This window comes from Siphateles boraxobius, unplaced genomic scaffold, assembly GCF_051911475.1.
Source record: "Siphateles boraxobius isolate OS27281-9 unplaced genomic scaffold, OSU_SipBor_1 55, whole genome shotgun sequence".
Lineage (NCBI taxonomy): Eukaryota > Metazoa > Chordata > Actinopteri > Cypriniformes > Leuciscidae > Siphateles > Siphateles boraxobius.
Window position 1 is genome coordinate 1,597,025 of NW_027509181.1, and position 26,161 is coordinate 1,623,185.

The window sequence follows — 26,161 nt, forward strand, 5'->3', positions numbered from 1 at the left end:
TACCCAATTTCCCCACAGGGTGGAGCTGCTGCCTAACCACTACAACAGGATACCCTGTAACAGATGCACTCGACCAGCTTGTGCGTCTGTGCCGCTGTGGGCTCAATCCACTGTGCGTTTATCTCTGCTCAGCTCGTGCTCCACAGCTATGTTTTTTTAACAAGCTGTTTAATCATAGCCAGCTTAAAAGTTTTTGGTACGTATCCTATTGACAGATGAATAAATGATATTGAGAAGAGGATCTATGACCTCTGGAAGCATCTCTTTCAGTAGTTTAGTTGGTATAGGGTCTAAAATACATGTTGTCGATTTAGATGATTTAACGAGTTTAACGAGAAAATTCTTCCTCTTCTATAGCAATGAATGAATCATATTTTTCCTCAGGGAGACAATGCACTGCCTGATGCGATACTGTAGTAGACGGTTGCATAGTTATTTTCTCCCTGATATTATCAATCTTGTAAGTAAAGAAGGTCATAAAGTCATTACTGCTGTGTTGTTTGGAAACTTCTGGGCTTGAAGCTTTATTAATTACGTTAATTTAGCTACTGTTTCAAATAAATGCCTAGGGTTTTGTTTATTTTCTTCTAATAGGGTTGAAAAATAAGCAGATCTAGCAGATTTTAAGGCCTCTCTGTACACAATCGTGCTCTCTTTCCATGAAATGAGAAAAAAACTCTAGTTTTGTTTTCTCCAGTTGCGCTCCATTTTTCTGGCTGCTCTCTTAAGGGCCTGAGTGTGCTCGCTGTACCACGGCCTTGGACTATTTCCTTTAATCTTCTTTAAACACAAAGGAGCAACTGTGTCTAAAGTGCTGGAAAAGAGAGAGTCAAAGCTTCTGTCACAATATCGAGTTCTTCTAAGCTATCTCGGATGCTGAGATGATGAAACTGATCCGGAATATTATTTATAAAGCAATCTTTAGTGGCAGAAGTGATAGGTCTAACATATCTGTAACACTGAGTTGGCTTTGCAGCCTTGGTTAAATCAGCCTTGGTTAAATGAAGTTTACATGAGACTAGATAATGATCTGAGGTATCATCGCTCTGCTGCATAATTTCAACGTTATCAATATTGATTCCAGGTGATAATATTAGATCTAGAGTATGATTACGACAATGAGTAGGTCCTGACACGTGTTGTCTAACTCCAATAGAGTTCAGAATGTCTTTGCCAATCCCAATCCCAATTAGGGATGCTAACCGATGACCGTTTGACCGATGGTTGACCGTCTCAACGTTAACCGTTCAAAGTTGTCGGTATTCGGTTAAAAAAAAAGTGATCTCTAAATTAGGCTATTATAGACAGTGGACTAAACGCTACTACAGTTAGCCATCTCATTCCAAGATATTTTTTGTGTCAAGTGAACAAATCCCTCACACTCAATTTTTCATAACTCGCCTGTTTGTACTTAATAAACCAATATAAACATTTTGTGCGAGGTCACGGCGTTTGGGTTCACGCGCTCACAAGGTTTGCGAAAAGGAAAGGCTACAGGCTAAAACACTGGAGGTTAGAGCCAGGGCAGACGACAGGATGAAGCGTGCAAAGAAACGTAGTGTGTGGGACCATTTCACCAAAAAGAATGACACAGTAAGTTGCAACTAGTGCTTAACTTATGCTTAAATACAGTAGTAATACTGTAGAAATACAATACATCTACATTTCAGTGGTAACAGATAAGGTGATGATGATCATCATCTTTCTTTATTATTGTTAGCACTACCTCAAACTAAAGCGGCGTCTCTTCGGAGCTGTCTTTTCTTAAATGAGCCGAGGCAGTGTTTCAAATGAGCTTCTAACGCTAGACTAAAGCCTTTTATTTTCAACGCGATCACCTTATACCCAAACCATTTCAAATCTAAGGAGCCATTTGTCCTCCGATTACATACAAGCTCCTCGGCGCCGCGTTTGCGGGACTCATGTTTCGCGCTGTAGCGGATTTAAAAAAAGTGACGTGAGTGGGAGCGAGGCGCCGGGGCAGTGTGTGTGTGTATGGCAGAGAGAGATGCGACAGAGTTGCGAAATTGCAGGCACGGCTCGAAATGACTGTTATTTCAAATAGCATGGCATATTTTAAACTAATTGGTTAACCGGTTTCAACCGGCTAATGAGGCTCGGTGGTCGGTCAAGAAAATTTGGATTTGGGGATTTGGAATTGCATAACTCCTGACACAAATTAAGACAAATACTGAAACTTGAGTCTTATATCTTTTTAATGATGTTTGCCTGATTATTTTTGTGATTCGTTTAACATTTATAACCTAAAATAACTGTCAAATAGAAAATGTTGTTTAGCAACTTAAATCTTATCTCGCACTTGACCGACCGTAAACTGAAGCGCGTCGAGACGCTCCTTTACTGTCTATGAGTCGCTCCGCTAAAATTCTCGCTGCGAACATAAAGCCCGCCTACTTTGATTTAATTGGTCATCACAAATATTCTGACATTGACGAGCAGTGAAAGACCAATGAGGCTCAGATGAACACACACACACACACACATACCCTGTCTTCTGTTTGTTCTAACGTGCTTGGCGCCACTGCGGAAGAACGCACTGATAACAAGACTGAAGCGAACACGAAGGCTTACCACATTTAAAGATTGAAAGGGAGAAAACAGGACAGAGTAACACAGCGGATATCGCTCGTATAATTTTTTTTTGACGACGAAGTTAAGGCGGCAGGCGTGTGTTGCTTAGGTGGCCGCCTTAGTTTCAAAGTGCTGCGGGAAACTCTGCTGAAGATATTACTATAAATTACAGCAACACCTCCCCCTTTGCCTTTCAGACGAGGCTCATCAGTAATCTTGTGGGGTGGACTCATTTAAAGTAATGTAATCGTTTGGTTTTAGTCAGGTTTCTGTCAAACACAGCAGATCTAGGTTATAATATGTAATCATCATTAACAAGAAGTGCTTTTGAAGTAAGGGACCGACTATTCAGCAATCCGATCTTTATCATTTATTCATCTAGAGAGAAGAGCAGCACTATCCCAGGAGGGATGAATTCAATCTCTTTTCAACAGGTCAGGTCTGCCCCAAAAACTTTTCCAATTGTCTATGAATTCTATATTATTTTCCGGACACCTCTTAGACAGCCAGCCGTTGAATGAGGATAATCTACTAACTATCTCATCACTCCTGCGAACAGGAAGGGGGCTAGAGCAAATTACAGTGCCTGACATCATACTTGCGAGTTCACACAACTCTTTAACTTTAATTTTGGTGATCTCCGACTGGCGAAGTCAAACATCTTTAGTGCCGACGTGAATAATAATCATTTGCCAGCACTTTTAAATTTGCTTTGATGTCCGGCGCTATGGCTCCTGGCAAACATGTGACTATGGTGGCTGGTGTCTCTATTTTAATATTGTTATCAGAATGGAAGAACGGTGTTTTGTCCTGCGACTAGTGTCTCACAGTCACCTAGTTGCCCTGCTGCACGGGCTCTACAGCCGGAACCGAACAATGTACAGAGTTCACTAAGCTAGTCGCATCCAAAGCAGTATCTAGGCCCTTGCCTTCTTACTATCCTCGATTAAAGTTTGGATGCGTGTCTCTAGTTCTGAAATCTTCCTGCATTCTCCCTGCATTTATCACATGTAAATCCTTCAATGCTGACAGATAATGTTATACTATACATGTGAGACAAAGTGCAAGTGACAATAACAGGAGAAGTACTCACCGTGTTTGTTGACTGATTCTACTTGCCTTAGTTGCTTAATAGACACGTAAATGGCGCGAGTGCGCAAGAGAAAAAAAAAGACGGCAAGCACGGATGGCTGGTTAACAGGCTAGCGAGATACTAGCGTGTTGTGCTAGCGATAATGATTTAAATAAAAGGTGTGATAATGATAATGATTTAGACTTTTTGGGTGATGGTTTAGTTTAACATGGCTGTGAGGTTTGGCCTGCATTAAAAAGGAAAATAAAAGTCTTAAGCCTTGTATTTTTTAAATAAGTTTATTTGTAGTGCATTGACAATAGTTTTATATAATTACTTTATTAATTAAATTAACTTGGTCTGAAAACTTGGTCCATAAATCAAACACACTTCCATGTAATAATATGAAACTTGGTACACATAGATCTCATCGGGCCGAACAATTTTCGTGCTCTTAAGTTTTAAGCCAGCCCAACCGGAAATCAGTTATTTTGGTCTGAATGTGGAGTTTTTAGCTACTTTAGCTACTAAAGTCGTTTATTTTATTCACACCAAACTTTTCAACATGCTGAAAATACATTAAAGATGCTAAATTGTGAACGGATATTGAATATCTTAAATGGTTTTGCAATGGCGAGGGATTAAAGTCATGTAAAAAAAATAATCAGGAAAAATATCATATCTTCTAAAAATGTAATGATATACCATTTATTTTTATATAAAATTATACAAATATTAGAACTAAACCCATTTTATTCAGTTTTTTTTCCAATTCAACAGTAATGAAAAAGTTTCAAACAGGCAGAATAGTTCTATTTGGTTAAATAAAAAAGCATGCATAGGGCTATACTACCCTCTTGTGTCCAAAATGATATCAAATACATAAAACTTATTTATATATAAATATATTAGGTAAGTGACTGAGGATATTTTCCCACGGGTTAATCTATGTGTGACACCGGCGAGGGCTTTTAAATCGCTAATAGTATTTAAAATGAATGCGCTATCACAATGTTGTGATTTATTGCGAGTGTACACAAATATAAACGCTTTGCAGGTGGAATGATGTCTTGTATGAACAAAATGGAGTATGTTTTTATGTCTCCATTGATCGATCGCGCCACACACACACACACACACACACACACACACACACACACACACACATATATATATATATATATATATATATATATATATATATATATATATAGTGCATTCCAGCATTGGAATCTTGACATCGCAGCCTGTTCATTATAGCCTTAATAAAATATAAGAATAAAATAGTCAACCTAACATATAAAAATTACACTGCTCTGTTTAAATAGTCAGTAGTACAATTCGTAAGATTCACAGTAAGCACCGCTCCACTATGATGTTTCCAAGCTCATTTTTCCGCATGTGAAGAGAATGATTTTTTCCGTCGATTTTGGAACGCGAGTGAAGTACAAAGCCTATAATAAGAATAGTTTACCATCCAAATACATTGCAAATATTGAAACATTTTGATTCTATTGAGAGAGTTACGTGAGCCCAACACCGCTTACTTTCGCTTTAAATTATTTAGTTTTGGCTTTAGTTATTTTTTAATTCTTTTTCTGTTCTTAATATCATTCAATTTAAAGGATTTGTTGTGGAATATTTTGTGTGTATCATAAAATCAGAATAATTCTCTCGTTTTAGTGATTCTCTAGTTCTTATCAGGTCAGCTAAGTAAAATTCTCTGTGTCTTGTCCCTTAATTTTGTTTAATATATATATATATATATACACAATATTTACAAAGTTATAATGAAAACATTTAATTATATATATATATATATATATACACACACATATGCATGCATACATACATACATGCATACTAGGGATGTGCAAAGAAGCCTGTATTTGTATTTGTTGAGGGGGGAAAAGTATCTGTATTTGTATTCGAGTAAAATTCAAAATGGGCGTAAAAATCCTTTTTTCTTTTTTTTGGCGTTACACTTCTAATTTACGTTAGAGTGTAAGTATTCTTTAATTATATCCATTATAATAATTATGGATATGCAATATTGGTTGATGTTTTTCCATAAATCCAGCAATGAACATGTAACAAGGAACGTCATTGAAAAGAAAATAACATAACAGCCATTACCTCATCCATGGTTAAACCAACAACTAATAAAATACCATTGTGAACATTTATGAACCCCACCACCACCCGTCCTTGTTGGAGGACGCTGAACCGACAGAATAAAGACAAATAATACTTCAAAGAAAAGGGAAAACCCCCTTTTCTCGAGAATACTGAAGCCAAAAATTATCCTTAATTTTGCATTAATTTAAAACGCATTGCTGCACAGAGCAAACCTAGGCAATGCAGCTCGGGCGCCTATTGGTTGCTCTGCGGCAACTGCTGCAGCGTATCGATGGACTATTCATGACGTAAGCACCAATAAGGGCGCGGGCGCCCTTGTGCGTCACGACCCGCCAGAATGGCTTAAGTCTATATATACCGAGTCCAGATACGATGATCTTTGGTTTTTCACACTGAAGCGAAACCAGAACGTAGCACAAGCACGGCAGGGTTACACAACACTCGTTCCCTCATCTAGAGAGAACCGAGGTTACGTTAGTAACCGAGAGCGTTCTCTTACGAGAGAACTCTTGTGTTGTGTAAGCTAGCTTACGCCACGGGAACCCAATGTAAAACGCTGTGCGTGCTGAAGAGCCCACACATGGCCCCAAGGGTGTGCACCCGGGGGAACCATACTAGCTCAGCCGAGCCCTCTCTGTTGCTGTGTGGAGCAGCCTGTGTCAGTCACCTCTTTCTGAACGTCTCTAACTCACTCATCCGGGCATGCACTGTGGTCTCATGAGGAAACGCAGCTTTTTGATATAAAGTTTTTCTTGTTCCTGAATACAAACATTTTTTAAGTATTTGTTCGAAATAAGTATTCGTAATAAACACGTTATTTGTGCCTTTGCATGCATGCATGCATGCATACACACACACACACACACACACACATATATATATATATATATATATATATATATATATATATTTTTTTTTTATATTTTTTTTATATATATTTTTTATATATAGATATATAGTTAAAGCGATGAGTGGACCACAGGCCGGTGGCGCTGCTCGCAGCTATATTTATTATTATTGTTGTTAAACGTTTCAGGGGCTTTTGGGGCCCTTAACGTGCTCAAACTTTGCACACAGGTCAGAACCTGCGGCCATTAGGGCCGGGCCGAAGCTGGTACCTGGGCGTGGCAGGGGGGCTCCACAGCACCCCCTAGAACGCATTCTGAAGTCTTGCACACATACAAGAACGTATTTGTATGAAATTCAGTACACATATAAATCTCATTGGGCTGAACAACTTCTCTACTGTTATTAGCTCCGCCCAACAGGAAGTCAGTTATTATAGGTTGTTTGAAAAACACTTGCACTGGAATTTGATGTACTCCTCCTAGGGAATCCCTCCAATTGCCACCCAACAAATTTCATAAAAAAATTTACAGAGTAGGTTACTTTTGATATGAAACAAATCATCAGCTCTCAGATTCTGTCTAGTCTGTCGGTGTCCGACGTGTCCTCTTTTTCGGTGATGCTCTCCTTCTTACAAGAGCTTTTGGATCCGGGTCACTCCCCATCCACACTCAAAGTGTATGTGGCAGCTAGGGTTTGGCGATGTCTACCAATTTGGTATCAGACGATGTCTACAGTGAAACATCGCGATGGACGATGACATCGGGAGGGGGGAGGGGGGGGTAACATTCTCATTTTCCACTAGATATTTTCGTCTATATCTCATCAGCAATTTCGATTGCGAAACTAAACCGATGCCGGCTAAACATCGTGATGTCTGTCAGCCATCACGATGGAAGATGATATCGTCCATCGGCCCAACCCTAGTGGCAGCCATGGCAGCTCACCGTGCTCCTGTGGCTGGCCAGTCATTGGGGAGAAACTACCTTATCGTTCTTTTTCTAAAAGGAGCCAGGAGGTTAAACCCCCCTAGGCCTCCTACTATGTCCTTGGGGAACCACTACAGTCGGTTGAACTCAAACCTCTTTCACTGAAGACTGCTATGCTGCTGACTCTGGCATCAGTCAAGCGAGTGGGGGATTTGCAGGCGCTCTCCGTGAGCCCCTCCTCCCTGGAATTTGGGATAAATGACTCAAGTCATTCTCAAGTCAAGGCATGGTTATGTACCTACGGTGCTCTCAATCCCGGTCAGAGCTCAGGTTATTACTTTATTAGCACTTCCACCCTCTGAGAATGATGGGGAGGCTAATCTGCTTTGTCCCGTTAGGGCTCTAAAAATATACTTTGAGCGTTCTGCACCATATAGGCAGTCAGAACAGTTCTTTGTTTGCTTCGGTGGCCGCACCAAAGGGGTTCCGGTCACGAAGCAGAGGCTATCCAGATGGATTGTGGACGCCATCTCGCTGGCATACGCCTCTGTGTGCCAGGTTTTTCTTAAGGCGCTAAAGACGCCCTGCTGTGTTCGCTGTACACCTGCACTGCGTTTTAAATTATTGCTTCAATATTTTGCGTATTTGCTATGCAATACTCGTTCCCTACTCTCAGGGAAACCTGAATATGTTCTTCAGAAAAAGCCTCCTGACCCTGCACGTTCAATGGTTTTCTTGCATCTTCTACATATTTGACTCCTTTCCAACAGTGACTATGATTTTGATATCCATCTTTTCAAACTGAGGACAATTGAGGGACTCATAAACTAATTGAAAAGGTGAAAACATTCACCAATGCCAAGAAGGAGAAGCAATGCATTAAGAGATGGGGTGAAAACTTTTTGAACAGTGATGTGTACATTTTTCTTATTTTGTTTAAAAATCATATTTTTTCCATTTAGTACTGCCCTTTTGAAGCTCCACAAAATAAAAGTTTCCCCGAAGACAAAATAAGTGTAATTTAACCTTATCATCCAATTCAAAAAGTTTACAACCGCCGGCTCTAAATGCATTGTGTTTACTTCTTGAACATCAGTGAATGTTTTCACTTTTTGTATTAGTTCTGTGTGAGTCCCTCAATTGTTCTGTGTGAAAAGATGAATCTCAAAATCATAGATACACTGTTGGAAAGGTGTCAAATATGCAAAGAATGTGCAGAACCCGGAGGATTTTTCTGAAGAACATTGGTCAGTTTAACTGCACAGGACAAACAACGAACTCTTGAACAATCATAACAAAACATAAAAACAGTTGTGAATCCTCCAGGTAAAAGCATGATTTTTATGAACATTAATTATGAAAAATTACGGTTCAAGGGTATTTAAACTTTTGAATGGGGTAATTTTTACACATTTTGTTATTTGTCTTGTGGACCATATTTTAAGATCTGTTATGTGAAATAGCTTATTCCGGACAGTACTAAATAATAAATGTTGCAATTTTAATGATCCCTCTTATTTAGATTTTGAATAATCTGCAGAGGGTATGAAAACTTCAGAGCAAAACTGTACTGTATTTAGGACACTGCCCAGAGGAATGTTGGAAAAGTTCTGGTAACAATATATTTGTGTGTGTGTTCTGTTTCTACAGCAGCATGGAGGGTTTGAAGTTTTCTAGCAACACCATGCAGGTGAGTTTTGTTTGTCAGCGCTGCAGTCAGCCACTGAAGCTCGACACATCCTTCAACGTCTTAGACAGAATGACCATCCATGAGCTCACGGGTATGAACATATAGCACTACACCACTGTAAACTGGTCTCTTTAAACATTAATAGAGATAAAATTTCATTCCATTAAGAAGTAGATTGAGTTTGACTTGTCTTTTTTTATTCAGCTCCATTAGTGACAGTAACAGCGAATAAACAGTCGAATAGCTGTGAGGGCAGCAGCTTCCCTGAGGTGAATAAATCACACCAGCAAGCTTTCTTTGTGATCTTGCTGGCTCTTAAGTGTACGGGCACTTTTCCATAAACACAAAAAGTGGTGTGGAATGCAGTGGTTGCTTTGGTAACAAACAATGAAGACTGCTCATAGTATTACTATATTTGTCATTAAACAAAGACTTTTAAAAAATTATTGGATAAGTAAATGAAGTGGTTGCTGTAGCGACAATGACTTGTTTTGGGGAAATTATTAGCTTAAATGGGGAATAATATTCATCAGATCATGAATATTCATTGTCTACATACATTAAATTATCCCAAATAGGGAATAGACTAAACCTCACCGTATATGAACAATTAACACGATTGTTTGTATTAATTATTAATATAGGTCGGTAAAATCATATAAATTATGCGAGTAAATTTTGATATGATTCAAGTTCAGTTATCACACAACCTGTCCGTCCAGCGGACGTGGAGGAGAAGACTTCCTTTATCACAATTTACTAGCCGGTACACAACGAAAACACACTTTCCTGTGGCCACAAGGAAGGATATTTTCGTGTCAGGCACTTTAGATACTTCAATAGTTAAACCAAATAGAGCTTGGAGCTTATATCGACATTTTCAGGGACTTCAAGTATGGAACCGTGAGACAGATTCGATTCAAAGGATTATGGAATTTAATAAAACAAGACTACAGATTACATAAACTACTTAAAATCACGCAGGAGTAAATATGCATAGCAAAACAAACAATTACAACGAAACAGAAAATGGCAATACGAAATAAGAGAGAGAGAGAGAGAGAGAGAGAGAGAGAGAGAGAGAGAGAGATCTTCTCAGGACAGAACAGTTCAAACAGTTACTTCAAAATGAGACCCAAATGCTTTTTAGGAAGTTCTAGACAACCTTAAAAACAACATTCTATTTTAGATTATGCTTGCATTGATATGGCCCCTTTTGTGCAGCTGGTTTGAAAGGAAACGTAGGCTGAATGTTGTTGTGGTTTTCAATCTTTCTGAAAAATAACTTCGCAGAGATCTTTGATGCCAGAAATAATTAGACTTTATTTTCGAATGCCGTTCCGTTCCATAGAACAACACTCTAACGCTCTGGCCTGCGGCCCACATGCCCTCTGGCCTTCCGGCGCGCTCTGGAGTATATTTTGGTTCAGAGTTATATACATACATCATCTTCCAAAGAAGGTAACACACCCTATAGATAGTTTTGGGTAAAGGTCTTTTACCATGTGACTTCTCAGAATAGAATTTTCTGCAGCAAACAACATTCCATTCAAGGTCTTTCACATACACAGAGGAAATCCAAAGTCACAGACAGAAGAAATAATTGTGTCCAAATATATAGCAAAATTACTTGTTTTCTAAATAATAAAATCTTCTACATTCCCTCCTCTGAGGCTTATCTAAGCCTCACTTTCACTAGTTTTTTTCCAGAGTGTAGTTTCAAAATCCAGCTCCCTCAGTTATGCTACCTAGTGACTCAACTGAGTCACTCATTCTCCTTTCCAATTACTGGATTAAGCCACCACACTCCGGAGGAGCACTCGAGCCAAACATCTTCTTCCATACATTTTTATTTCTTTTAGTTGTTCTTTCTTTTTTGTTTAATGGAAAAAGTAAAAGACTCGAGTTCTCCCTAGTCAGACAAACTTAAACATTGTTATAAGTGTGTGTATACCTTTGTTCTTGCATTGCATGTTATTGTCACAGTTATGTAGAGTATATCAAACATAAAAGTCTCTTATACTATTGAAAGTTTTCTTGCGGTGCAGATGTCCTCTAGGGTCTGGCTCATCAATCATCTTCTTCGTCCTCAATTCCTCATTTAATGGAATCAACATCCAGGGTTTGTAAATATCAATTTGGTTGCCCTCTCAAATTAGTTTTCATTATCTTTTTTCCGCATTTTCATTCGTTTAACTGTGGTTTTCCAACTAGTGATCTTAATATACAAAGTACACAACAGAATAATAACCCACTTTCAATATCCCTAATTGAGCAAACCTTAATTTTCAAAACTTTTCATTAAGTTGTCCTTAACTTCTGCTCTTAAGTTTTTCTAACATGATCGTAATTGCTAAATTTTCCTCCCTGCGCAATATTATTTAGTAAAAGTGCAACACTGATCTTTAAGCATAAGTCATTCTACTTTTTTCACATAATTGTTTTTCTCCAAATGCAGACAAATCATTATAATAAATCTCTGCTTATTATAGTAGTCTAATTGATTTATTATGCATTTTTGTTTTGCATGATCCATATGACTATTAATTCAAAATATGGCTGGGTAAACATAACTCTCTCGTTTTTATCACTTCTTATGAGAGAATATCATTTCTTAAATTCGAAGAATCCATTTTTTAGTCAGTCAATTTTTGTGAATAGAACACTTTACACCTATCTAATAAATTGCAATACATTTCACTTACTGTCTATTTTATTACCAAATTTAAACAATAAATTCCATTTTGACCTTTTTAATCTCGCATGTTGCTTCCTATTCTCATTGTAGCTCCTCAGTTCAAGACTAAACTGAATACATTTTTTTCATTTCTACTAATTTCTAAATAAGCTATCATGAATAAACTAATTATGTCTCATGTAATCACTCTAACTAAGAAAGCTTCAGAGCAATGTTACATTTATCTCATAATAGTCATTCAATAAACTCATTAGACAATTAGAAAAATAACTCTAGCAAATAACTTTTTGCACTATCTTACATATTCCTTATATGTACATTTCTTTTTCTTTATATCTAACAATCCAAAAGTTTTTCTATCAACCTTTTAAACCATTAGCATTATAACTTAATCATTATTAAAACTTCCTTGTGTTCGTATGCAACTTATTTTTAATCTTCAATACTTCTGTTTAGTTGACATATAATCTGATTTTATTTCTGATAGACTTCCAATCTAAGGATTACTTCTCTGTCAGAGATTTAATTTCTGTTCCTGCCCTCCTCTGCTGATTTCATTGCTTTTACCCATCTATATCATGTCCACATAATCCATTACCAAGTGTTTTAATAGTTCTTCTGGTATACTGACATATGGCCTATTTTTGTCGCTGTTCTTTTCTTAACTTTGTTTTTGCACAAATTTCACAAACTTTGCAAAAATGCCTTTTAATTTAAAATGCCTATAATTTTATATTCATTTTAATTTTTAATTTCCTTATCTTACTCCCCCCTTTGCGCACTGGTTTAAAACCATTGCGCATCTGGACTGAGAATATTCAAAAGTATTCATTGGTTCGACAATCTGTCCTTCATGTGAATGCCAAATATCTATTCTTGACCCCCCTCTGGTGCCATTTAGATTGTTCATAAGGGCCTGTTTGTTATTGGATTTCAGTAACTTCCTCTAAGTCTATAAACTTTCTATACTTTCTATCAAGCACTACTTGATATAATTTTAGCTAATCAATTGCATATTGAATCAAAATGTATTCTTATCAATTAAAATTAAAATTTTATATTTGTTAATACTTGCTTTAATTTCAACTGTAGCCTTAAATTAATTAAGTATACCCTTGTATTGACAAGTTACATCTGAGTACCCCTTAAAATTTATTTTAAAGTTATTTTTAGTTCTAATTTTTTCCTTCATGAATTGTCTTAATTCCCATTATGCTATATTAATTGTTAACATTATTTTAGTTTCTTTTCTTAATTCATCATTATCATTGTTTTCTATGTTGCATAATATATTTTTCTCCTCAATCATTTTTTGTTTTGATGGGGTTAATATTAAGTTGCTACTGAATCTATTCAAGGGCTGAAGATCCAATCATAGGAAAGTTGGTTGATGTTGACTATTGTTTGAGCTTGTACTCATCTCTGTTGATTCTCTTTTCTTTGCACAGTTCCTCTCATTACTGTGTTTCTGGTCAAGTTTGTCTTTTCTTCCATTCATGATTTGATCATTCTGTTAACCTTGTCATCAATCATTACATCTTTCACCAGGGTGTGTCCAGTGAGTCGTTCGTTGCAATGGACTCTTTCTCTCATTGTCAGCATGTCCTTGATCCCTCAGTTCAGTTGGGGGGGTTGCTGAAGTCAGTTGGTGTATTTTAAGTTGAGAGGCATGAACTCAAATGTCACTCTGTTGATCACTTCCTCTGAAATTACAAAGCACAGTTACTGATTCTTTTTGTTAGACTTGTCCCAGAATCCTTCCTGGAATTGAGCTGCTGCTATCTGTAAATTAAAGCTTAATTATTTTTGTTAGTGAAAACAACATGTGATTTCAATCATCTGCTCATCTGTCCCATTGTCCTTCATGATGTTACCTGTAGAAAGGTCATGTGGGCTGAGTGGTGTCATTTCTGCTTTCATTAACAGCAGGACTTTAATCCATATATTCCTATTTGTTTTTCATAAATTTGACTTTTGATCATTATTTGCAACTTTTTTGCATTTTTCTCACAATAAATTTCAATGTACTCTTATAATTAGTCAATTCAACTCAGTTATCTCTTTGTCTTGAGTTCCACTATCAACCCACTATTTATTAGGCATCTTGGACAATACTCACTTTGAAAAAGTTTTTTGTCAAAAACCCACTTTGACAAAAGTTACAAGACATTATTTCATACTTTTGACAAAGATCAGCTCCATCATGATATGCTGAAAAGAAAGGCAGACGTGTTATGCTGCAAAGAAAGTCAGATATGTTATGCGCTGCGCAAATGTGGCACTGTTTTTCTCTTTTTATTTTTCTCTTTTCATTCTTTGTTTTTTCATATTGTTACTTCAGTTCCTGACCAGGAAATTTAACCAAATGCATCCATGGTCATTATTTTATTGGGCAGAATTTGCCCTGTGGGCCCACATGTTAAATTTTAAATACAGCTGTATTGGCAAAATAATTGATTTGCCTTAGTGTTTCTTCAAACATCATCTCTCACTCATTCACACTCAGTGTCTCTCTCACACACGCTGGCCAGCATACATTCTTGCAGGTTGTGCTCTAAATGTGGCATCCTATAATTTTAGCCAAGGGTTGATCAGGTCAACACAGCTATGTCAAACACTACTGATAAGTGTCAATGATCATAAGGTTTAGTTTAACACCGTTGTTATAATCCTTTTTTTCTTTTTACAAATTCTAATAGACTAAGTATTTTAGAATAATAAGCCTGCCAATTGTAATTTTTCAAATACATTTTGTCATTTTTTTTCCTGATTTTTCCTATTCTTTTTTTTGTTTTTTGCTCATGAGCTGCTTTAAGAAATTGGAGATCTCTGCATAATCTTGGATCCATGGCCAACAACATTTCCATCTCATTATCCCAGTTTTGACAGCATTTTTTGCGATTTCATAATTTTGGACCTTTGGAGTAATTTTTTTCCAATCTATCTCTAAAAAATTATCAAAACAAAATGGATTGACCAGTATCATTGTTTTGCAAACAATAATAATAATTCTTTGACATTTTGTGTCTATCTTTTTCTTTTCTACAGAATAATTTTTCTCATGCTTTTAAGCCCTATAGTTGTTTAATGTAATAGCCCTCACTATACCAAATCCAGCCTCAGATTGAACTATTTAGTGAGTTGAGCACCCACTTCTCTCTTTCAGTGTATTCTTTCTTTTTTTATAGGGCTGGACTTGAACCTCTACTGAAAAAGCAGAGAGGGTTAGTTTAGCAGAGAATATAAAGAATTGCTTATGAGACCAGTGAATAATCAGAATGAATAAAGTTAATATAATAACTAAATTTGAAGCAGTCTCTACAGAGTGATCATTGGAGTTGCCACACCTGTGTTGCCTGTAAGGGAAGGGTTTCAGTCAGTTCTTCTGTTTTTAGATTATCAGTCTGTTGAAGCTTCTTAGCTGTCAGCCTGGCTGTCACTCAAAGGCTTGATGTAAACAGGAATATAGGCTCTGTTGTTTCTCTGCCCCTTCTCAGTTTGGGCTTTGATAGATTTTGCCACAGCTTTGCATCTCCGGATTTTCCTCTTGTCCTCAGGAAAAAGTCTCCAGTGAAATAGTGAACGTTTCACCTTTTCCAGCATTAAATCAGTCTTTCTCCATGCTGAGTTTTCCAGAGAGTGGTCATCTTCAGAAGGGGAGCTGAAAGCCCCTCACCCTCTCTTCTTCTTCTCTCTGCAGTCGTGTGTCTTTGACCTTTCACCTCTTCCATTCGACACTGAAGCCATCTGAAACTTGAACACTCAGAGAGCTGCATAGATCAAATTAGTCTTTATAAATATTTGTTCCTGAGCTATTAGCTCTTTATCTAAATTCCACTTTTTAACCATCTTTTTCCTAGGTCTTTTATATTATATAATAATCACTGGTTGACAACAGCAGTTCTCCCATTCTATTTTTAGTAAAGCAAGTTCTTCGTTGCAGGAAAAAGCAAGCTATCTCTTCTTTGCAATATCATCAATAATCTAACTTTTGATTTTCTGAGTATAATACAATTAAATAATTTTCCCTATCATAAAATCCGACATCAATCTTTTTCCTGTATTTGCATCCTGTGCTCAAAATAATCTAACATGGTGAATAAACTTTTCCTCACCCATTCCCAACAATTCCCATTTACTACAATTCTAAGATTGCTGTAAATTATTTATGACTGTTGAAACTTTGTCACTCAATCTTGTTCACTTTTAGCACACTGCACAATTTATTTTTTCTTAGCACAAACTTAATTATCTACAATAGAATCATTTTTCTCACTTTGTCTTCAGGGATAATGAGATACAAATTTTAGACGTCTTCAGATATAAGATATAATATATTAAGCACGTGCATTCTTATTTATTTATCCATTAATATATATCAGTCCATTTATTAATATATATTTTATACTTTAACTTATTTATACTACAATAATCTGCAAGACTAATATCTTGAAACAATTGTTTTCTTTTACTATTTCCTTTACTTTTAATACTCATTTATACATTACTTGTCTCTCAAGCACATTCACACATTCCTTGTCACCTATTTTTAACCACAGTCACAGTCAAGCAGACACACAGGACAGGATCCTACATACACACACAGCTATATTCTACTCACAGTGTTTCTCACTGTTTTTACAAACAATACTTCACTGAATAACTTTAAACTATCACAGACCTCTGCGATTCAATTTAGCTTACCCGAGCAGTCCATTGTCATTCCTATAACAATGCGGTAACCATAAGCTAAACTTCTAATTCCCCTATTCCATAGGATTCAACTTAACCCGAGCAGTCCCTCGCTAGTCGAGGCGGTAACTGTTAAGCCAAACATAACTTCCCCGAGCAGACTTTTGCTAAATCTTTTAACAAAACGGTAACCGGAAGTTAACCTTCATCTGTACGCATGCTATACTTGTATCCGTCCAGGCCCACTTACAAGTAAACACAGATCAACACTGATATCTTATCAGTACTTATAATCCTCTGTGTACATGCTATCTTATTATCCGTCGAGGCCCTCTTAATAAGAAACACAGAAAACTAATACTAAACTTCATCTGTGTACATGCTATCCCATTATCCGTCAAGGCCCTCTTAATAGGAAACACAGAAACCTGATATTCTATAAACCAAACTTAATCTGTGCACATGCAATTAACTTATTATCCTCAAGGCCCTCTTAATAAGTAACACAGAGTTCTGGTAACCTTTACCAGTATACTTAATGATACCCATTATCATTAATTCAAATTTACAAAAACCTGATAACCTTTACCAGTATACTTAATGATACCCATTATCATTAATTCAAATTTACAAAAACCTGATAACCTTTACCAGTATACTTAATTTTTTTACTTACATACGACAAAACCTTTAGCGGCACATCAGCATCCTAGCAATATTCATACAATCTGCATCAGATTATATAAACACAGGCAAACACTAACGGGAGCTCCACCGTGCTTTAACACATTACTTGATATCGTCAACAACAATAGAAAATTATTTCTAGAATCAAAGATCCTCTTTTCAATTTTTAGTTCTTTAAACTTGGAGACGCATTTTAAAAGGTCTTACCACTCTGGCTCACTGGTGACAACACATACTTTTTCAAAAGCAAAAATTGCTCCCCTCAAATTACAGTGGCCACTGTTGTCTGTGTCGGTCACCAGAGTCGCCTTTCGTGGTTCCTTCTGCTTCAAAACCCAAGCCCCACGTTGGGCGCCAAATGTTGTGGTTTTCAATCTTTCTGAAAAATAACTTCGCAGAGATCTTTGATGCCAGAAATAATTAGACTTTGTTTTCGAATGCCGTTCCGTTCCATAGAACGACACTCTAACGCTCTGGCCTGCGGCCCACTGGCCCTCTGGCCTTCCAGTGCGCTCTGGAGTATATTTTGGTTCAGAGTTATATACATACATCTTCTTCCAAAGAAGGTAACACACCCTATAGATAGTTTTGGGTAAAGGTCTTTTACCATGTGACTTCTCAGAATAGAATTTTCTGCAGCAAACAACATTCCATTCAAGGTCTTTCACATACACAGAGGAAATCCAAAGTCACAGACAGAAGAAATAATTGTGTCCAAATATATAGCAAAATTACTTGTTTTCTAAATAATAAAATCTTCTACAATGTCCGAAGTTTCGTTCGGACGGAGGTAGATGTTGCGATCTCTTCAGCTCGTACGACACATGCTTAATCTTAAATTCGTTTCGTTCGTGATGGCACTGAACGAAGGAAAACTATCAACTGAGGTAGATAATGGAAAGAAAACTTAGATTTAAACGAAATTTAGAAAGCAAACGAAGAGCTCCGGTTGGAGTTCTTGTTGAAGAAGGAAACCTCTCTCTGGCGTAGGACTGCTAGCACAGAGGAGACATGGCGCTCCTGGTTTTGAAGGCACTCGAGACACGCCTTTCGTACGCGTCTGATCCAATCGTTTGGGAGGAGGCGTGTCGGCAAACCTTGTGGTTCGCAAAGTACACGCCTTCTGGGTCATGTGCATAGGAGATTACAAATTTAGTAATAATACACTTCTAAACTAGGATTAATAAAATATGCCTCATATTGCATTTTGGGTTAGTGATTCGATCTTATTCGATTTCTCTGATTCCAATCATACCACTCGCGGCATTCCTAGGGCTAGTAAACTGCAGATACATGATTTTTTGTGATTAAATGAATGTCAGACTGATCACATATCATAAAAGCTTACAGTTATATCAATTAGGTCACAAGGGAATCCTGAACACAACCAGAAAACATTTGTACATTCGAAACATTACGTTTAACTACACGTGGTTCAGAATGATTGTCTCTTTTTGTGTGTGTGTGTGTGTGTGTGTGTGTGTGTGTGTGTGTGTGTGTGTGTGTGTGTGTGTGTGTTCAGAGTTCGTCGCGTGGTCAGTCACGCGTTGGACTCCTGATCGTCTTCAGTTCCGTGTATGTGTGTGCGTCCTTCGAATTTGATGAGTTTTAAGTCTGGATTACAATGACCAGTGTGGTTCGATTACACAAGGTTGTCTGTTTTTGTGAGGTGTCGTGCAGAGGGGACACCACGGGATCTCCGGCCAGAGAGGCGCCCCTGTTGAGTCACATGTGGTAAGACAGAGGATCCTGTGATTACTTATCAGAGAAAAACGCCGCGGGGGCACTTCTGGAATCGGTAATTTAATTAAGTCCAAGCACCATTTGCTTCGTGTGTGAATTGGTAACTTAAAAAGTCCCCTGACATCTGTTTTTGTCACAATTTGAAGAATGGAGGAGTGTTTACTTAATTAGAATCTAGTTGATTAAAACCACATGATTGCGCTGATCATCTGATTATGGCTACATTGCCTTGGTAACAAACAATGAAGACTACTCATCCAGTGATAGTTTAAACACAAAATCATAAATAGGGCTATACTGCCCTCTTGTGTCCAAAATTATATTTATATATAAATATATTACGTATGTGACTGAGGATGTTGTGTTTTATAGCGTGTGTACACAAATATAAGTAACAGTTTGCAGTCTGAATGATGTCCTGTATGAAAAAAATGATGGAGTATGTTTCCACTATTCTCACACACACACACACACAGTTCGATCGCGCCCGCGCCTCTCTCTCACACGCGCGCGCACACACACAGTTCGATCGCGCCCGCGCTTCTCTCTCTCTCTCTCTCTCTCTCTCTCTCTCTCTCTCACTCACACACACACACACACAGTTTGATGGCGCGCGCCTCTCTCTTAAGCTGGAGTGTGTGTGTGCGCGAGAGAGAGGTGCGTTGGCGCGATCGAACTGTGTGTGTGTGTGAGAGAGAGAGAGGGAGAGAGAGAGAGGCGCGCGCGCGCGCGATCGAACTGTGTGTGTGAGAGAGAGAGAGGGAGGCGCTGAAATCATTTTATACGGAAATCAATTATTTATAATTCAGATGAGAATAAAGTTAGTGTTAATTAAAATTATAAGGAACATTTAGTTTTTCTGTTCTGAATATCATTAAAACAGAAAAAGCAGAGACAAAATAATGATGAATAATCTTAAGATATTATATCGTATGCTATGTGTTGTGAATACACCCATGTTAAACATTAAAATTTACTTCCATTGCATATCATAGGACACATAAGCGTAAAATATAATTACATTAATAAACCTGTACAAAGACCTCCAGATAAATACTGGGCTTCTACATTTACACATTTAAGGGCTGAAAAACATATTGAGCTATGACATCCTATGACATTAAAAATTATTCTATATTTAAATTATCTCATATATGTGGCTATTGTGGTTCAAGATCATAGGCCCTGTCCCAAATGGCACACTTCATATGAATACTCGGTCTTGTGTACTTATTTCATGTGTCCGTTAAATCCATGAGACCCATGGATGAGGTGTTTTCTATGTAAATATATAGTAAAGTGTAATTTATCCCTGTGATCAAAGCTGAATTTTCAGCATCATTACTCCAGTCTTCAGTGTCACATGATCATTCAGAAATCAGTATAATATGATGATTTGATGCTCAAGAAACATTTTTCATTATCATCAATGTTGAAAAACATTTTTATTTACATTTTTATTTCAGGATTCTTTGATGAATAGAAAGTTCAAAAGAACAGCATTTAAATGAAAAGTAATCTTTTGTAACATTAAACACTACCGTTCAAAACTCTGGGGTCAGTAAGAATTTTTATTTTATTTTTTGGGGGAAATAAATAAAATGGATCAATACTTTTATTCATCATGGAGGAATTAAATTGATCAAATGTGACAGTAAAGACATGTATAATTTTACAAAAGATTCTATTTCAAATAAATGCTGTTGTTTTTAACTTTCTGTGGATCAAAGAATCCTAAAAAAAAAGGTACACAACCGTTTTCAACCGATAATAATCATAAATGTTTCTTGAGCATCACATCATCATATTATACTGATTTCTGATGGAACATGTGACACTGAAGACTGGAGTAAGGATGCTGAAAATTCAGCTTTGATCACAGGAATAAATTACGATTTTACTATGTATTCACATAGAAAACAGCTGTTTTACATTGAAATAATATTTCACAATATTACAGGGTTTGTTTTGTATTTTTAATCAAATAGATACAGCCTTGGTGAGCATAAGTGACTTCTTTTAAAAACATTAAAAATCTTACCGACCCCAAACTTTTGAATGGCAGTGTATGTATATGTATTTTATAAATATATATACGAACACCTAGTTTGTTGTGCCTTGTATATAGGCATGTGTAGGGCTGCATGAAATAATAACAATAGCCTAGATAGCAGGTAGCCTATAAATCGTTAAAAATGAACACTTCAGTAACACTACACTAGACAAACATATATTGTTTATCATATTTTACTTCAAATATTTCTATTCGTTATGAAATTAGATGAGTTTGGCGTGAAGCCTAATGTTTGGCGTGTTTTGCTTTTCAAACGCACAGCGTGACTCAGACCCAAACTCAGCGCGTGCAGCGATCGAGCCACTCCAAACTATGAAACATTGTTACATTATACATCTACGTTTGAGCAGATATCCACAAACACAGTATTTAACAGTAAACACAGGTCTACACATTAAAATATTCACCATATTAGAATAAACACTCAGACTAGCATACTTGTATCTCATTTCATAACATTTTAGGCTAGCACCAGTTTAGTAGCTGCATTGTAAAGTTTATGCAACAATAAAACACTTATTATTATGTCTTTTACCTTAAAAATTGTTCTCATAATCAAAACGTCGTCTTCTGAGGTAAATCCAAGGTAAATCCACAGCACAAACAGTCTTCCAAACATATGAAAAGCATAGATCGTCGCTGATTCTTTGTTTAGAGATGATGAGGGCGTTGAGAGCTCTGCGTTCCTTCACGTGAATCATTTGCATGAGAGCAGCTCGCGCGCATGGGGGTGTGGTCACATTAAAGTTAATGAGCTCGGGCTGGAGAAACTGTACATGTCGTTGCTTTCATACGGATTTCTTAAACCGAGAATATTTGTTTTTGATATGATTTACTTCATTTAAAAAAGGAGACTTCAAGCTTTGTAAAGACATTACTTTCACGTGTAGGTGGCAAATATTGGCTGAGTTACAGATCATTTTCTGTCGCGTTTCAGAATGAACTTCACATTGAGAGAGAAGACAGAACGCGCATCATGTTTTTTTTTTCTTTATTTTACGAAAAACACAACTTTTTGGTTTTATTGTTAGTGTACACAAATAAAAGAAGACATTTAACAGTTTTTAAAGATGTATAACACTTGCCTGTATGACAAAAATCGACAGTTATTTGAGTCTCTTTCGCACTGATAAGAAAAAAAGCGAGACTCGATAGCCGACCTCAGAGGGTTAACCCAAGGAAAAAAAGTGTCACCAATTTTTTTTGTTTTTTTTTGTGATTTCCTGCTTATTTGGGGTAAAAAAAAAAACATTCTACAATTTAGAGTTTTTACATTTTATTTTTAATTTTACACCATGTCCACTGTAGTGGACCTCAGGACCAATTTATTTTGAAAAGACAGCCGAACTCAGAAAACAATAACATTTACAGAATATGGCTGTAGAGTGACAGTAATCCAGCAATACAAAACAAAAGCAAATTATCATTCTTGATTGTTTCACTTGCTTAGCAGTGATAGTCCTAGAACAGTTTAGTTCTAAAAGACAGCCGAACAGCCGAGAAAAATGAACAGAATATGGCTATAGAGTGAAATTTATCCAAGAATAAATTCAACGTAAAAAGATCAAAAGTAATTATTATTCTGGGTTGTTTCACTTGCTTAGTGATGATACTCTTGGAAGCATTTTCTCCTTTTGGTAATGCAGAGAAACATCTTGCATTTGGTACACCTCATGTACGTCTTGCTTTTGCAGCCCTTATTTCTGCACCTTTCTGCATGGTTGATTTCTACCATCTCTGGAATGTGGGTGGCTCCTAGTCTGCGAACAAATGGTTCGGGTTAGGGGATCCTCATTTAAGTTGGTGGCTCATACTCTTCTTCACTTTTTTCACTGCTGTCATCAAGTTCTGGACATTCCAACAGCTCCTCAGCCAGGTGCAATTTGAAGTCCAGGTACTGTTTGGTGTTCTTCGCTGGTCTGTTAAGTGCTTTCCTGTCAGACTTGTATTGGATCAACGAGTTTGTGATGGCAACATCAAAGAAGTGAGTAATTACATGCAATGTCCATTTCTTGGACCTATTTGACATGCGATAAAAGCTCAGCATGCGGTCACACAGGTCCACGCCACCCATGTTGTCATATACTCCCTGATCACTGCTGGTCTTCTCACTGGGACATGGACTTTTTCTTTTTTGGACCATCTGTTGCAGACATCTTTAGGATCTTTCCCATGAACTTTGGAGGCCATTAGCACTGGTTGGTTGTCATACCATTTTGTGATTGCCAGCTCAGGACTCTTTCTGACCATAGACACTGATGCTCCTCTCCTCTCTTTTTTCATCACCTTGTCGCTTGGCAGTTTGCTCTGCTTTGGGACTCAGTTCTACATTATGGTTCCTGTTGCTGGAAGGCCTTTTGCCAGTAATGCATCCATGAGATTGATTGTTGTGAAGTATCGGTCGAAGAATAGGTGACTTCCAGTGGGAACAGACTCAACCATGCGTAGGACTGCTGCTTGTCCAACTCCAAGTCTTTGGCCATTGAATGTATTCTTCCCTTGGTACACTTCAAAATCCAGCATCAGACCATTTGGAGAAGCAAGGACAAAGACCTTTAGGCCATTTAGGGTTTGGCTTGCCTGGAACATATTGTCTGACTGGACAGCGGCCTGTGAAAGGGATGATTTGCTCATCAATGCAGAACTTCTTTGTCTTTGGGAGGTTGAGGCAGCCTTGCCTCACGCGGTCAAGTAATGGCCTGACTTTCCAAAGAATGTCTGCATTTTTTTCCTCTGTTATAGCCAGGTCATCCACAATCTTGAGTGAGCTTCTCAGCTTGAAAAACCTATCCCATGTCATTTTGCTGCTTATAACTGGCACTTTTGTTTTTTTGACCCAAAACATTTTAATTCTGGGATATCCTAGGCAGGCCATGTGGATTGAAATGCCAAAGAAAATCTTCATTTCTTGTGGAGTAGTATTTAGAGACACTCCTAGTTTGTAACTCTCTTTGATTTGTAAATTCAGCCAAATTCTCGAAAATTTTGTTGTCAATGTACGGGGAAAAGTAGGGAATTGGACGGAATTGTCTGCATAGGCAGTAGGGTCATCTTTACAGTCAGGAAACCCCGGTAGCACAGGTGTGAATCTATTATGATGGGAACAAAACACATTAAATGAAAGTTAATAGGAATAATAATTAAACCTCAAACAAATATATTTGAATCTGAAGTGTTATGGATGTGATATGGTCTCCTATTGACCACTCATAAGTAAAAACTTTTTAAGCTTTTACTTACGAGTTTGCAATGCAAACTTATGAGTTTGCATTGTTTAATCAATTTGCATATTTCAAATTGTGTGTGTGTGTGTGTGTGTGTGTGGCTAACTAATAGAACTGAATCAATTAACCTAGAACTAAATAATTCATAATTAATTCATACGTGTTACTCCTGTTCCACAGAGGTGACGTCTTTCCTGCTCATCCCTTTCTGTCTCTGTGTCTGATTCTGTCTGCTCATCTGAGTCTCTTGCATTTTCTTCCTCTTCTTCATCATCTTCTTGTACATCAGGTTCAAATTCATCCTCATCTCTCTCCTCATCTGACAGGTCTAAGTCTGAATCTCCCTCAACTATCTTATAAAGAATCCTCTCTGCTTCAGTTCTGTCTCCTACAACATGGAGTCATTAAGTACATTTAGATGGTCCTGGTGTCCACTATAATTGACATTCATAAAAAGGATAATATTTTGAAACACAAACAATTTAATTGCTTTCAGAACTAAATGTATTATTCCTGATTCTTTAATAAACAAGTATATATGTGATGATAATGGTAAAAAAAAAAAACATTAAAAAGCAGTATTTTACATACCTCTCTCCTTTCCATAAAATGTGCTTGTGGTTATGGCGGCCATTTTTTATGCAGTGTAAGAAGTAGTTTATTGCATTCCAGCCAATCAAATGACATATCAATAGAAATCCCAGGATGTCCTCTGTACAGTACAGCAGGAATTGATAGAGTAGATCAAACAATTCAAAGAATGTTCATGAAAACAAAAGGTCCACTACAGTGGACACAAGTCAATGTGTGGGGTCTCAGGAGGATATATAGGCCTATATATATATATATATATATATATATATATATATATATATATATATATATATATATATTACACACACACTCACCTAAAGGATTATTAGGAACACCTGTTCAATTTCTCATTACTGCAATTATCTAATCAACCAATCACATGGCAGTTGCTTCAATGCATTTAGGGGTGTGGTCCTGGTCAAGACAATCTCCTGAACTCCAAACGGAATGTAAGAATGGGAAAGAAAGGTGATTTAAGCAATTTTGAGCGTGGCATGGTTGTTGGTGCCAGACGGGCCGGTCTGAGTATTTCACAATCTGCTCAGTTACTGGGATTTTCACGCACAACCATTTCTAGGGTTTACAAAAAATGGTGTGAAAAGGGAAAAACATCCAGTATGCTGTAGTCCTGTGGCAAAAATGCCTTGTTGATGCTAGAGGTCAGAGGAGAATGGGCCGACTGATTCAAGCTGATAGAAGAGCAACTTTGACTAAAATAACCACTCGTTACAACCGAGGTATGCAGCAAAGCATTTGTGAAGCCACAACATGCACAACCTTAAGGCGGATGGGCTACAACACCAGAAGACCCCACCGGGTACCACTCATCTCCACTACAAATAGGAAAAGGAGGCTACAATTAGCAAGAGCTCACCAAAATTGGACAGTTGAAGACTGGAAAAATCTTGCCTGGTCTGATGAGTCTCGGTTTCTGTTGAGACATTCAGATGATAGAGTCAGAATTTGGCTTAAACAGAATGAGAACATGGATCCATCATGCCTTGTTACCAGTGTGCAGGCTGGTGGTGTTGGTGTAATGGTGTGGGGGATGTTTTCTTGGCACACTTTTTCCCTTAGTGCCAACTGGGCATCGTTTAAATGCACCAGCCTACCTGAGCATTGTTTATGACCATTTCCATCCCTTTATGGCCACCATGTACCCATCCTCTGATGGCTACTTC

The 26,161-nt window shown here is 37.4% G+C and overlaps 1 protein-coding gene across 6 annotated transcripts in view; it reads left to right on the plus strand.

Moving 5' to 3' along the window:
• The window catches only part of becn1 (beclin 1, autophagy related), a 165,150-nt gene that overhangs the window by 35,916 nt on the left and 103,073 nt on the right, over positions 1-26,161 (plus strand). For 3 of the 6 annotated variants that reach the window (XM_077205822.1, XM_077205818.1, XM_077205817.1), the window contains 2 exons: positions 9,229-9,359; positions 9,473-9,537. In XM_077205822.1, the coding sequence (XP_077061937.1) occupies positions 9,233-9,359; positions 9,473-9,537 (192 nt within the window). In that variant the 5' untranslated portion in view covers positions 9,229-9,232. Of the gene's footprint in view, positions 1-9,228; positions 9,360-9,472; positions 9,538-26,161 lie in introns of those variants that run through there. The other 3 variants (XM_077205820.1, XM_077205819.1, XM_077205821.1) reach the window with 2 other exon arrangements.